The sequence below is a fragment of the Scomber scombrus genome, chromosome 9 (genome assembly GCF_963691925.1).
Source record: "Scomber scombrus chromosome 9, fScoSco1.1, whole genome shotgun sequence".
NCBI lineage: Eukaryota > Metazoa > Chordata > Actinopteri > Scombriformes > Scombridae > Scomber > Scomber scombrus.
In genome coordinates, this window is record NC_084978.1 from 170953 (window position 1) to 185708 (window position 14756).

A 14756-nucleotide genomic window follows, 5' to 3' on the forward strand; every position below is an offset into this window, starting at 1 on the left:
CAGTGTTCTAGTGTGAATATTTTCAGGTTTCTTTATGACAGTAAACTGACGTCAGTATTTTATAATCAACTAATCAATGAAGGAAGATGATGAATATAATAAAAAATAAAACATGTGTTTGTGTGTTTCAGGTTCTGAACTTTGCTCCTACGAGTTAGCGGCTCATAAATATCCGGCTCTACCGGAGAGATTCTCCAAATGTCCTAAACTTCCTGTCCCTCCCAGGTAAGTCCATCTCCTCACCGGAGCCGTCCTCCCTGTGTCTGACCTCTGACCTTTGACCCCGTCTGTCTCCTCAGTAAGCCGCTGCCGGTGTTTAACCGCTGCACGCCGCTCGACATTTCCTGTTACGCCAAGTTTGCGGAAGCCGTGGTGACGTTCGTCAGTGATAACAGCGTCCTGCACCGCCTCATCGCCGGCGTCGCCGCCAGCAAAGAGATCATCATCGGACTGTGTGTGCTCGCCCTGGGTGAGGAGGAGGGGGGGGGGGGGGGAGGGGGGGGGTGAATAAGAATATAAAGTGTTTCATTTAAATGTCTGAGCTCAGAAATAAAAAGGGGGGGGGGGTCACAGAGATGATTGACAGCTCTGTATTGGTGATGTTTAGTGATGACATCATGTCTGACCTCTGACCTCTGACCTCAGTGCTGTCCATGACCCTGATGGCCGTCATTCGCTACATCTCAGCCGTCCTCGTCTGGATCCTCACCGCATTGGTCGTCCTCGGATCTCTGGGTGAGGTCACTTCCTGTTTATGAGTCATCATCATTATTACTGGTTTAACTGGGTGGTTACTGGTTTAACTGGTACTGTGTTCTGGCCTCAGCTGGGACCAGTGTGCTGTGGTGGCTCTACATCGATTACCGTCTCTATGGAAACGACACCAGCACCAAAGTGACGACGGAGGTGACGGAAGAGGAGGAGACACACAGAGACAACGGCCAGGCGCTGCTCGTCTACGCCATCTCTGCCACCGTCTTCACCGTACGTAGTACTGCAGTACTTATACTGTAGTACTGCAGTACTTATACTACTATACTGCAGTACTTATACTGTAGTACTGCAGTACTTATACTACTATACTGTAGTACTTATACTGCAGTACTGCAGTACTTATACTGCAGTACTGCAGTACTTATACTGCAGTACTGCAGTACTTATACTGCAGTACTGCAGTACTGCAGTACTTATACTGCAGTACTGCAGTACTGCAGTACTGCAGTACTTATACTGCAGTACTGCAGTACTTATACTGCAGTACTGCAGTACTTATACTGCAGTACTGCAGTACTTATACTGTAGTACTTATACTACAATACTGCAGTACTTATACTACAATACTGCAGTACTTATACTGTAGTACTTATACTGCAATACTGCAGTACTTATACTACAATACTGCAGTACTTATACTGCAATACTGCAGTACTTATACTGTAGTACTGCAGTACTTATACTACAATACTGCAGTACTTATACTGTAATACTGCATACTACATCACTCATAGTACTGCAGTACTACATCACTCATAGTACTGCAGTACTTTTACTTCTCTCTGATCAATAGTAGTGATCAGTTGATTGGTGTGTTTCAGATCATCCTGCTGCTGTTGATGCTCTTCATGAGGAAGCGTGTAGCTTTGACCATCGCTCTGTTCCACGTGGCGGGGAAGGTCTTCATCCATCTCCCCCTGCTCACCCTGCAGCCCTTCGTCACCTTCCTCGCCCTCCTGCTGTTCTGGATCTACTGGATCCTGGTTCTGCTGTTCCTGGGAACCACAGGTCAGTCTGCTGCCCTCTGCTGGTCATCACACAGAACTGTTATTCAGTCCTGCAGTCAGCTGAGCTGCTGATGATCTGCTGATGTTCTGCTGATGTTCTGCTGATGTTCTGCTGATGTTCTGCTGATGTTCTGCTGATGTTCTGCTGATGTTCTGCTGATGTTCTGCTGATGTTCTCCTGATGTTCTGCAGGGAACCCAGTGCAGAACGAGGAGACGGGTCTGACGGAGTTCCGGCTGACGGGGCCTCTACAGTACCTGACCTGGTACCACGCTGTGGGTCTGGTCTGGATCAGTGAGTTCATCCTGGCCTGCCAGCAGATGACTGTGGCTGGAGCCGTGGTCACCTACTACTTTACCAGGTGAGTCTGAACCTGAACCTCACCTGTACTGCACCTGTACTGCACCTGTACTGCACCTGAACTGCACCTGTACTGCACCTGAACTGCACCTGTACTGCACCTGAACTGCACCTGTACTGCACCTGTACTGCACCTGTACTGCACCTGTACTGCACCTGAACTGCACCTGAACTACACCTGAACTGCACCTGAACTGCACCTGTACTGCACCTGAACTGCACATGAACTGCACCTGTACTGCACCTGAACTGCACATGAACTGCATCTGAACTGCACCTGAACCAGGGTTATTATAGTTCTGAAGTAGTTTTAGATTGTCGGGTATGAGGATGAACTGATACTGAGTTCTTCATCATCATCGTCATCATCATAATCACCACATTTTTACTTTTATCTACTGCGGGTCGGAGTCTAAATATTCCCAGATTGGACTGTGACGTTTTCTGCCTGGAACTTCTTCTAGAAATCATAAATAACGGCTCTGCTGCCCCCTACTGGAAGCAGCCTGTTAGTCAAACTGATTTCATCTGCAGTTCAGTTTAGTTTTTATTTTTATTTCAGTTAACTAAATTATTTATTCACTGCTAGTTTTAGTTTTAGTGAACTATAATAACCCTGACCTGTTCACACCTGAATTATATACTTCAATCAATCTTTATTTATAAAGCACCAAATCCCAACAGAAGTCATCTGAAGGCTCTTTACACAGAGCAGGTCTAGACTCTGTTCAGTACACTACAACAAGCTCACCTGTACACACCTGGTCCGTCCTCCACCCTCCCGTCCATGACAGGCACTGCACACATGTTCAGAGCAGTGCATTATGGGATCAGTGGTCACTTCTTCTTCTTTGTGTTTCAGGGACAAGAACCGGCTCCCGGTGACGCCCATCCTGTCCTCGGTCCTGAGGCTGCTCCGGTACCACCTGGGCACCGTCGCTAAAGGATCCTTCATCATCACGCTGGTGAAGATCCCCCGACTCGTCCTCATGTACATCCACAACCAGCTGAAAGGAAAGGTACACAAAACTTTATTGAGCAGGGCGCCATTGACAGAGGAGCAGGTCAGCTGATGATTGGTTGTTACTGGTTGTTGTTGCAGGAGAACGCGTGCGCTCGCTGTCTGCTCAAAACCTGCATCTGCTGTCTGTGGTGTTTGGAGAAGTGCCTCAACTATCTCAATCAGGTAGAGTCCTCCTTCACTCTTCATCATCATCATCATCATCTTTACTCCTCTCACATCTTTATTAACAACTATTAGATACTAAAATAATATTACTAATAAGATGATTTTACACATAAAACCCCTGTTAGAGACGTTCTGTAACTTTTATCATGTAAAAGTCGAGAGATCAAAGAAACAAGACAAATAATACGAGCACATTATGAATATTAATGATATTAATAACATAGAATGTGTTCCTGTTTTATTTCCCAGAATGCATATGCAGCCACGGCCATCAACAGCACCAGTTTCTGTACGTCTGCACGCGATGCCTTCGTCATCCTGGTGGAAAACGCTCTGCGCGTCGCCACAATCAACGCCGTCGGAGACTTCGTGCTCTTCCTGGGGAAGGTAAGTCCAGTCTGATCCAGATCTGAACTGGTTCTGGTCTCAGAGACAGAGTCTGATCCAGATCTGAACTGGTTCTGGTCTCAGAGACAGAGTCTGATCCAGATCTGAACTGGTTCTGGTCTCAGAGACAGAGTCTGATCCAGATCTAAACTGGTTCTGGTCTCAGAGACAGAGTCTGATCCAGATCTGAACTGGTTCTGGTCTCAGAGACAGAGTCTGATCCAGATCTGAACTGGTTCTGGTCTCAGAGACAGAGAGTGCTGAGAGTATTTTTCTTCTTCTCTGACTGATAGACTCACTGTGTGTTAGTCAGGACTTTGACTTGTAATGAAGTATTGATGGAAACCAGCTAGCAGCACCTTAGCAGCACTTTAGTAAAAGACAAAAGGACCAAATTATGTAACATTGTGTGTGTGTGTGTGTGTGTGTGTGTGTGTGTGTGTGTGTGTGTGTGTGGTCAGATCCTGATCGTCACATCGACAGCGTTCGCCGGCGTTCTCCTCCTGAACTACCAGCGGGATTACGCGGAGTGGCTGCTGCCGCTCATCATTGTCTGTCTGTTCGCCTTCCTGGTGGCTCACTGCTTCCTGTCCATCTTTGAGATCGTGGTAGACGTTCTCTTCCTCTGCTTCGCCATCGACACCAAGTACAACGACGGCACCCCAGGGAAGGAGTTCTTCATGGACAAAGCTCTGATGGTGAGGCAGTCTTCACCAGTTTGATCCACTGTTATTATTCTGTCCTTACTCCTTCTGTAATATGCATGTCTGCCCCCCCCCCCCCCATGTGTCTCCCTGCAGGAGTTTGTGGAGAGCAGCCGGCGGTTGGAGCGAGCAGTGGAGCGTGGGCGGAGCCGGGTGAAGGAGGCGGTATCGGAGGGGGCGGAGATGAAGCCCATGGTGAGTGACAGCAGCGGCGGAGGGGGTGTGGCCAGGCAGAGGAGCGTGTCGGAGGAGGTGGAAGGGGCGGGGCCAGAGGAGGATGGAGGGGAGTGGGAGGAGCTGCAGGAGTTCCAGGTGTACTACCTGCTGGTGGGCGTGTTGGTGGACTGGGTGCTGACGGAGCAGAGCGGCTTCGTCCTCTGTCTCAGTGAGGACGTCGTCCTCTTCCTCTGCGTCTACCTGCCCACCTCCACCCTCTTCCTGTTCGTCAGCCTGCTGAAACCCCCCCCCATCGCCTCCACCACCACCACCACCGCCGCCAAGTCAGCCGCCGTCACCGCCGTCAGCTAACACAGGCATGCTAACAGACACGTGCTAACACTGGCATGCTAACAGACACGTGCTAACACTGGCATGCTAACAGACACGTGCTAACACTGGCATGCTAACAGACACGTGCTAACACTGGCATGCTAACAGACACGTGCTAACACTGGCATGCTAACAGACACGTGCTAACACTGGCATGCTAACAGACACGTGCTAACACTGGCATGCTAAGAGACAGGTGCTAACACTGGCATGCTAACACAGACATCCTAATGTGACTTATCATCATCATCATCCTCATCAGGACGAAGCTCTTCATCATGTTTCTGCTTGTTTGTAATAGTTTTTTTACTTTTGTATTTTTTGTAAATAAAGTTTTGTATCGTTGTTTTTCAGCCGTCGTGCTTTAATGACTCAGCAGATTACCCACTGTGATGATGTCACAGATTACCCACTGTGATGATGTCACAGATTACCCACTGTGATGATGTCACAGATTACCAACTGTGATGATGTCACAGATTGCCCACTGTGATGATGTCACAGATTACCAACTGTGATGATGTCACAGATTACCAACTGTGATGATGTCACAGATTATTTATAAAACCACTGTTTGGACCACCAACCACAGATTTGACCTCCTTCCTGTGAAGGCTTGATTGTGGGCAGCTGATAGTCCTTCAGGCTTCATTAGTGATTATTGATTATTAATTAGACAGTTCATTAACTTCACAGTGTCTGCTGGGTCCTAGCTTCACCCGACTTCATCTGTCAGTCACTTCCTGTTCAGACCTGAGATCTAAAACGTCTTTAACGTTGATATCAACAACAAAAGTGAATAAATGTTCATCATTCTGTTTGTTGAGCCTTGAAACAAACAAATCAAAACAATAAATAATTGTGTTATTTGTAGTTATTGGTGGTAAAATGATTAAAGTTGTTTTGTTACCAACTGATTGAATGTTCAAGGAAAAGTGTTTTATTTATTAGGTAGTTAGAGTCTACAGAGGTAGTTACAGAGTCTACAGAGGTAGTTAGAGAGTCTACAGAGGTAGTTAGAGTCTACAGAGGTAGTTAGAGTCTACAGAGGTAGTTAGAGTCTACAGAGGTAGTTAGAGAGTCTACAGAGGTAGTTAGAGTCTACAGAGGTAGTTAGAGTCTACAGAGGTAGTTACAGTCTACAGAGGTAGTTAGAGAGTCTACAGAGGTAGTTAGAGAGTCTACAGAGGTAGTTAGAGTCTACAGAGGTAGTTAGAGTCTACAGAGGTAGTTAGAGAGTCTACAGAGGTAGTTATAGAGTCTACAGAGGTAGTTATAGTCTACAGAGGTAGTTAGAGTCTACAGAGGTAGTTAGAGTCTACAGAGGTAGTTACAGAGTCTACAGAGGTAGTTACAGAGTCTACAGAGGTAGTTACAGAGTCTACAGAGGTAGTTACAGAGTCTACAGAGGTAGTTAGAGTCTACAGAGGTAGTTACAGAGTCTACAGAGGTAGTTAGAGTCTACAGAGGTAGTTACAGAGTCTACAGAGGTAGTTAGAGTCTACAGAGGTAGTTAGAGTCTACAGAGGTAGTTAGAGTCTACAGAGGTAGTTAGAGTCTACAGAGGTAGTTAGAGTCTACAGAGGTAGTTACAGTCTACAGAGGTAGTTAGAGTCTACAGAGGTAGTTAGAGAGTCTACAGAGGTAGTTAGAGTCTACAGAGGTAGTTAGAGTCTACAGAGGTAGTTAGAGAGTCTACAGAGGTAGTTACAGAGTCTACAGAGGTAGTTACAGAGTCTACAGAGGTAGTTAGAGTCTACAGAGGTAGTTAGAGTCTACAGAGGTAGTTAGAGTCTACAGAGGTAGTTAGAGAGTCTACAGAGGTAGTTACAGAGTCTACAGAGGTAGTTACAGAGTCTACAGAGGTAGTTAGAGTCTACAGAGGTAGTTAGAGAGTCTACAGAGGTAGTTACAGAGTCTACAGAGGTAGTTACAGAGTCTACAGAGGTAGTTACAGAGTCTACAGAGGTAGTTAGAGTCTACAGAGGTAGTTACAGAGTCTACAGAGGTAGTTAGAGTCTACAGAGGTAGTTACAGAGTCTACAGAGGTAGTTAGAGTCTACAGAGGTAGTTAGAGTCTACAGAGGTAGTTAGAGTCTACAGAGGTAGTTAGAGTCTACAGAGGTAGTTACAGTCTACAGAGGTAGTTAGAGAGTCTACAGAGGTAGTTAGAGAGTCTACAGAGGTAGTTAGAGTCTACAGAGGTAGTTAGAGTCTACAGAGGTAGTTAGAGAGTCTACAGAGGTAGTTACAGAGTCTACAGAGGTAGTTACAGAGTCTACAGAGGTAGTTAGAGTCTACAGAGGTAGTTACAGAGTCTACAGAGGTAGTTAGAGAGTCTACAGAGGTAGTTAGAGTCTACAGAGGTAGTTAGAGAGTCTACAGAGGTAGTTACAGAGTCTACAGAGGTAGTTACAGAGTCTACAGAGGTAGTTACAGAGTCTACAGAGGTAGTTAGAGTCTACAGAGGTAGTTAGAGTCTACAGAGGTAGTTAGAGTCTACAGAGGTAGTTATAGAGTCTACAGAGGTAGTTAGAGTCTACAGAGGTAGTTACAGAGTCTACAGAGGTAGTTACAGAGTCTACAGAGGTAGTTAGAGTCTACAGAGGTAGTTAGAGAGTCTACAGAGGTAGTTACAGAGTCTACAGAGGTAGTTACAGAGTCTACAGAGGTAGTTAGAGTCTACAGAGGTAGTTACAGAGTCTACAGAGGTAGTTAGAGTCTACAGAGGTAGTTAGAGTCTACAGAGGTAGTTAGAGTCTACAGAGGTAGTTATAGAGTCTACAGAGGTAGTTAGAGTCTACAGAGGTAGTTACAGAGTCTACAGAGGTAGTTACAGAGTCTACAGAGGTAGTTAGAGTCTACAGAGGTAGTTAGAGAGTCTACAGAGGTAGTTACAGAGTCTACAGAGGTAGTTACAGAGTCTACAGAGGTAGTTACAGAGTCTACAGAGGTAGCTAGAGAGTCTACAGAGGTAGTTAGAGTCTACAGAGGTAGTTATAGAGTCTACAGAGGTAGTTACAGAGTCTACAGAGGTAGTTACAGAGTCTACAGAGGTAGTTAGAGAGTCTACAGAGGTAGTTAGAGTCTACAGAGGTAGTTAGAGAGTCTACAGAGGTAGTTAGAGAGTCTACAGAGGTAGTTAGAGAGTCTACAGAGGTAGTTAGAGAGTCTACAGAGGTAGTTAGAGTCTACAGAGGTAGTTACAGAGTCTACAGAGGTAGTTAGAGAGTCTACAGAGGTAGTTATAGAGTCTACAGAGGTAGTTACAGAGTCTACAGAGGTAGTTATAGTCTACAGAGGTAGTTAGAGTCTACAGAGGTAGTTAGAGTCTACAGAGGTAGTTACAGAGTCTACAGAGGTAGTTACAGAGTCTACAGAGGTAGTTAGAGTCTACAGAGGTAGTTAGAGTCTACAGAGGTAGTTAGAGTCTACAGAGGTAGTTAGAGTCTACAGAGGTAGTTAGAGAGTCTACAGAGGTAGTTAGAGTCTACAGAGGTAGTTACAGAGTCTACAGAGGTAGTTACAGAGTCTACAGAGGTAGTTACAGAGTCTACAGAGGTAGTTACAGAGTCTACAGAGGTAGTTAGAGTCTACAGAGGTAGTTAGAGTCTACAGAGGTAGTTAGAGTCTACAGAGGTAGTTACAGAGTCTACAGAGGTAGTTACAGAGTCTACAGAGGTAGTTACAGAGTCTACAGAGGTAGTTAGAGTCTACAGAGGTAGTTAGAGAGTCTACAGAGGTAGTTACAGAGTCTACAGAGGTAGTTACAGAGTCTACAGAGGTAGTTACAGAGTCTACAGAGGTAGTTATAGAGTCTACAGAGGTAGTTACAGAGTCTACAGAGGTAGTTAGAGTCTACAGAGGTAGTTAGAGAGTCTACAGAGGTAGTTACAGAGTCTACAGAGGTAGTTAGAGTCTACAGAGGTAGTTAGAGTCTACAGAGGTAGTTAGAGAGTCTACAGAGGTAGTTACAGAGTCTACAGAGGTAGTTACAGAGTCTACAGAGGTAGTTACAGAGTCTACAGAGGTAGCTAGAGAGTCTACAGAGGTAGTTAGAGTCTACAGAGGTAGTTATAGAGTCTACAGAGGTAGTTACAGAGTCTACAGAGGTAGTTACAGAGTCTACAGAGGTAGTTAGAGAGTCTACAGAGGTAGTTAGAGTCTACAGAGGTAGTTAGAGAGTCTACAGAGGTAGTTAGAGAGTCTACAGAGGTAGTTAGAGAGTCTACAGAGGTAGTTAGAGAGTCTACAGAGGTAGTTAGAGTCTACAGAGGTAGTTAGAGAGTCTACAGAGGTAGTTAGAGTCTACAGAGGTAGTTACAGAGTCTACAGAGGTAGTTAGAGAGTCTACAGAGGTAGTTATAGAGTCTACAGAGGTAGTTACAGAGTCTACAGAGGTAGTTATAGTCTACAGAGGTAGTTAGAGTCTACAGAGGTAGTTAGAGTCTACAGAGGTAGTTACAGAGTCTACAGAGGTAGTTACAGAGTCTACAGAGGTAGTTAGAGTCTACAGAGGTAGTTAGAGTCTACAGAGGTAGTTAGAGTCTACAGAGGTAGTTAGAGTCTACAGAGGTAGTTAGAGTCTACAGAGGTAGTTACAGAGTCTACAGAGGTAGTTACAGAGTCTACAGAGGTAGTTACAGAGTCTACAGAGGTAGTTAGAGTCTACAGAGGTAGTTAGAGTCTACAGAGGTAGTTAGAGTCTACAGAGGTAGTTAGAGTCTACAGAGGTAGTTATAGAGTCTACAGAGGTAGTTACAGAGTCTACAGAGGTAGTTACAGAGTCTACAGAGGTAGTTAGAGTCTACAGAGGTAGTTAGAGTCTACAGAGGTAGTTAGAGTCTACAGAGGTAGTTAGAGTCTACAGAGGTAGTTAGAGTCTACAGAAGCAGGTGAATCAGATCATTTATTGTCAAAGTGCAGCAGATTGACGCCTGACTTAAAAATGTACTAAATGTTTTGGGGGTAGCTCTGATCACAGTCTGACCTCTGACCTCTGACCAGTTAGACAGTGAACTTGTTTTAGATGTTTCTTGACTCTCAGGTCTGACTCAGCACCACCTGACTACCCATAATGCCCTGCTCTCATTTCCCTCATAACCACCTCATCATGACACCGCATCATAGCCTGCTGACCATGTGACCTGTTTCCTGTTTCAGGCTCCGGGGACGAGTTCAGCTTGACGTTGATGAGGTGTTGAGGAGCGGCTGGGACTTGTTAAACACAGAGAGACATTCCAAATGTTTATTTTTACCAACGTGTAACATGTTTACTATGGTTTCACTCCAGGGAAAACGATATTTTAATAAGAACTGTAAAAACGTAACCATGTAATGAAGCACTTTATATTGAAGCGCTGCAGATTTTAAACCGGCTGATGCATTTTTTCGTAGTGATGTCGTTTTTTATAAAACTAACACGTCTGCAGTCCCTGAACGCATCGTCTGTCTGCGGCCCCTGAACGCATCGTCTGTCTGCGGTCCCTGAACGCATCGTCTGTCTGCGACCCCTGAACGCATCGTCTGTCTGCAGCCCCTGAACACATCGTCTGTCTGCAGCCCCTGAACGCATCATCTGTCTGAGGCCCCTGAACGCATCGTCTGTCTGCAGCCCCTGAACGCATCGTCTGTCTGCGCCCCCTGAACGCATCGTCTGTCTGAGGCCCCTGAACGCATCGTCTGTCTGAGGCCCCTGAACGCATCGTCTGTCTGCGGCCCCTTAACGCATCGTCTGTCTGCGGCCCCTGAACGCATCGTCTGTCTGCGGCCCCTGAACGCATCGTGTCGCTCACGCAGCTTCTTCACGCCGACAGCCAATCACAGGCTCCCCACCTGGACGCCATGTTGGATCGGGAACGCTGTGATGTCATCAAGGGGAGGGGGCGGCTAGAGAGCTCCACGTCTGATTGGTCGACAGATGATTGTGAGAGACTGACAGCTGATTGGTCGCTGGTATCAAAACACCTTGAGACCTGTAAAGAATCAACATGTTGGATCGGGAACGCTGTGATGTCATCGTGAGGGCGGAGCTTCCTGTCCCGACCACACGGGAGGAGGAGGGTCACATGACTGCACATTATCACACGTTTCGAACAGGAAGTGAACTGATTATTGATTATTGATCGCGGCTTCTTCTTCATGTCCGATCTGTTTAAACTACACTACCCATGAGCCTCGGCTGCTGCTGCTGTGAAAAAGCATGAGTTGCCGTGGTTACCGAGGTCACTCAGATTGACCCAGAAATCCAGTTTAAGCTCTGTGATTGGCTGTTTCTTGCTGAAATGCACCCTGGGAGTCGTAGTTTACTAAAGAAGAAGAATATTTTTATTAATACTTCCTGTTTAAAGCTCGGCTAACTTGTCACATGGTGATGACGTCATCACTTAAAAACCTTCAGTCATGTGACCCTCGGCTCAAACAGCCAATCACAGCCCACAGGCGGGAGAAGTGGGGGCGGGGCTTCCTGCAGAGGTCAGCAATAAAACAAACTGCATCATGTGACCACGTCATCGTCGTCAATGACAACGAGTCTTCCTGCTTCATCTTCCTCCAGGAAAAGGTTCAACTTCCTGTTCAGGAAGTGAACCTTTGAGCTGGCGGTGAAACGTCCTGCAGCCTGAACGCACCGTGATGTGTTCACTGACACCACGTTAAAAAAAAGAGACTCATTTTCTAAAGTTACATGAAATTCAATGTCTGTCAGATTCGAACAGAGTTTAAAATGTTCAGCTGCACATTTTGTTCTGTTGATCAGAGGAGAACGGGGTCAGAGGTCAGTCTGTTAAAAAGAGGCGGGGCTCAAATGTTCAGGATTTGGATGAGATGTTAGTTTGATACTGAGATGAGAGGAGCGTTTAGTGTTTTTCTCCTTTTACACAATAAAATAATAATAAAGTATGAAGAGAGCGGCTGTTAGCTTCCAGCTGGGTCGGTCGTCACATGATGGGATGGATCAGACACTCACACTCATCATCAGTTACGGATTGCTTCAATCTCCAGTCAAATCACAACTATACGGAAACTACGTCAATAAATGCACGTAAAAATATATCACACATATATCCATCATATAACCAGACCCCCCCCCCATGAACCAACACCCTAACTGAGGCCTATTGGTTGATGATGATTACATCACTCCACACCCAGGTATCATTTAATAGATACTAGCTACACAACATCAGGGACAACGATGTGGACGCTTCAGACTGCTTCACGTTAACAGTGAATCTGTTCAGTATGAAGTTTATGAGGAATTTAAAGGAGAATAAAACTGTGACTACCAACTCCGTTCTCCTCTACTGATGTTCTGATGTCAGATATTAAACTTTGTCATAGTTCAGAAACGTGAGCTTTGTAGAAAAGCTTCAACTTTTTCTACCAAATGACATTTTTTCTTCTTATAATCTGACTGTTTTTTCCGACATTTTTCTCCAAATATTGAAATGTCTTCTCGCATTTTCAGATTTTTTTCGTGACATTAAGATTTTTTAAAAACTTCATATTTTTGGTATTATTACGACTTTCTTTCTTTAATAGTTAAATATCAACTCCTCACGCATGCTCATTAACAGCCGACTGTTCTGTAGCCGTGGTTGCTAAGGTGGTTGCTAAGGCGGATGCTAAGGTGGTTGCTAAGGTGTTTCCACAGCTCCTACGGATCGATGTGAAAAGTCGACATTTGGAGTAAAGAAGGAGAAAAAGAAGTGAAATCCTAAAGCTGACCAATCAGAGCAGAGTGGGCTCATGTTGGGGGGGGGGGGGGGGGTTCGCTGCAGTTTGTTCAACACTATAAGAAATACTACACTACCCATGAGCCTCTTAAGCTGTTGCTATGGAGACGTCGTTAGCGTCGGCAGAATTTTAAGCTCTGTGATTGGACGTTTGTAGCTGAAATGCATCTTGGGATTTGTAGTCGGCTATTTTCATAAAAAAACTGAAAAAAGAACACAGAGCCGCTGCAGCTGATTGGCTGACACACGGAGCCGCTGCAGCTGATTGGCTGACACATGGAGCTGCTGCAGCTGATTGGCTGACACACGGAGCCGCTGCAGCTGATTGGCTGACACACGGAGCCGCTGCAGCTGATTGGCTCAGAGCGGCAGCGTGATGTTTGTTTGTGTGACTTTTCCCATCATCATCATCTTCATCATCATCTGTGTGTCAGAGTTCCAGCAGCAGATTTTACACGCCAGTCACATGATTCAGTTGCGTGTGCAGACATTAACCTGAAGAACACGTGTCTGTGTGTGTGTGTGTCTGTGTGTGTCTATGTGTTCTGTGTGTGTGTGTGTGTGTGTGTGTGTGTGTGTGTGTGGCATGTTCACCAATTGCACTAAAATGTTTAAAGTTTAAAGTAGCTGTGAAGAATTTTAGAAAATTAACTTTTATTCATGTTCAGAAACCTGCTGCTCACACAGCTGATCATGTGACAGATTAACCTGCGACTGCAGGAACTGAAGTTTCATTCCAACATCCGAGGCTCATTAATAATTGATTATTAACTTGATTGATTCCTTTTAATCATTGATCCTGAATCAGAGTGAACAGAAGTCCATCACGATGTCTTTAGATGATAAATGATTATCATTAATAATCAGTCTGTAAACTGTGAATATGTCATATAGAGCTAATTAATCAATAATCAATAATAAAGAAATCACACAGAACAAATATCAGAAATATTCTGTCAATCAGCTGATTGATTCATTTCCAAACAGAACTAACCAATGACTCACTTAGTTATTAATGATTAATAGCAGCACATCTCCATTGATACGTTTATTGAACGTCATGTGACCGACTCTGAACCTCCAACATGACGAGCTTATTGATCCTCAATCACAAAACATTACATTTCTGATCATGTGATCAAATCGTATTTTTATATTTTTTAATATATTTCGACTGTTGGAATGAAACCTTCCTGCTCCTCTGATCAATACTCTGCTTCATTCATCACATCCAACCAATCAGCTCTCAGAGGAGAAGCTCCGCCCACTGAAGGACGCTCCAATCACAACACGCCTTCATGATCAATGATTATATTGATTATATTGATTACTGATCAGATTTATTGGTGGCAGATCAAAGGACAGATTCTCTCCGATCGATTGGAGCAGTTTCTCTGTCTTTAGTTTCTGGTCGTCATGGTTACGGTGTGGCAGTAACCATGACCACGAGCGAAGCTGGTAGTCTTTCATGTCCACGTTTTCCCGCTCTGTGTCACAGGAGTCAGCTGACAGGCATCTGGGTCACATGACTGGGGTCAGGCGTCTGGGGTCACATGACTGGGGTCAGGCATCTGGGTCACATGACTGGGGTCAGGCATCTGGGTCACATGACTGGGGTCAGGTGTCTGGGATCTGGTGTCTGGGGTCACATGACTGGGGTCAGGTGTCTGGGTCACCTGTCTGGGGTCAGGCGTCTGGGGTCAGGTGTCTGGGATCTGGTGTCTGGGGTCACATGACTGGGGTCAGGTGTCTGGGTCACCTGTCTGGGGTCAGGTGTCTGGGGTCACATGACTGGGGTCAGGTGTCTGGGGTCAGGCGTCTGGGGTCAGGTATCTGGGTCACATGACTGGGGTCAGGTGTCTGGGTCACCTGTCTGGGGTCAGGTGTCTGGGGTCACATGACTGGGGTCAGGTGTCTGGGGTCAGGCGTCTGGGGTCAGAGTAACTGGTTTAACTGGTTTGTAACATGAAGTTTTTTTTGATATTTATCATTTCTTATGTTTGTTTGTTTTTTAAGAAAATAAAATAAAATGAAATATTTCAATCTGTGT

General features: G+C 45.4%; 1 protein-coding gene across 2 annotated transcripts in view; it reads left to right on the forward strand.

The window, feature by feature from the left end:
• The window catches only part of slc44a1b (solute carrier family 44 member 1b), a 28179-nt gene extending 14953 nt beyond the window's left edge, over positions 1 to 13226 (forward strand). Inside the window, exons 5-16 of one of the 2 annotated variants that reach the window (XM_062425096.1) lie at positions 132 to 225; positions 300 to 469; positions 646 to 735; positions 827 to 984; positions 1596 to 1782; positions 1974 to 2142; positions 3004 to 3160; positions 3244 to 3327; positions 3580 to 3717; positions 4179 to 4415; positions 4518 to 4616; positions 10134 to 13226. In XM_062425096.1, the coding sequence (XP_062281080.1) occupies positions 132 to 225; positions 300 to 469; positions 646 to 735; positions 827 to 984; positions 1596 to 1782; positions 1974 to 2142; positions 3004 to 3160; positions 3244 to 3327; positions 3580 to 3717; positions 4179 to 4415; positions 4518 to 4616; positions 10134 to 10157 (1607 nt within the window). In that variant the 3' untranslated portion in view covers positions 10158 to 13226. Of the gene's footprint in view, positions 1 to 131; positions 226 to 299; positions 470 to 645; positions 736 to 826; positions 985 to 1595; positions 1783 to 1973; positions 2143 to 3003; positions 3161 to 3243; positions 3328 to 3579; positions 3718 to 4178; positions 4416 to 4517; positions 6219 to 6555; positions 6601 to 10133 lie in introns of those variants that run through there. The other variant, XM_062425095.1, reaches the window with a different exon arrangement.
• The last annotated feature ends 1530 nt before the right edge of the window (positions 13227 to 14756 follow it).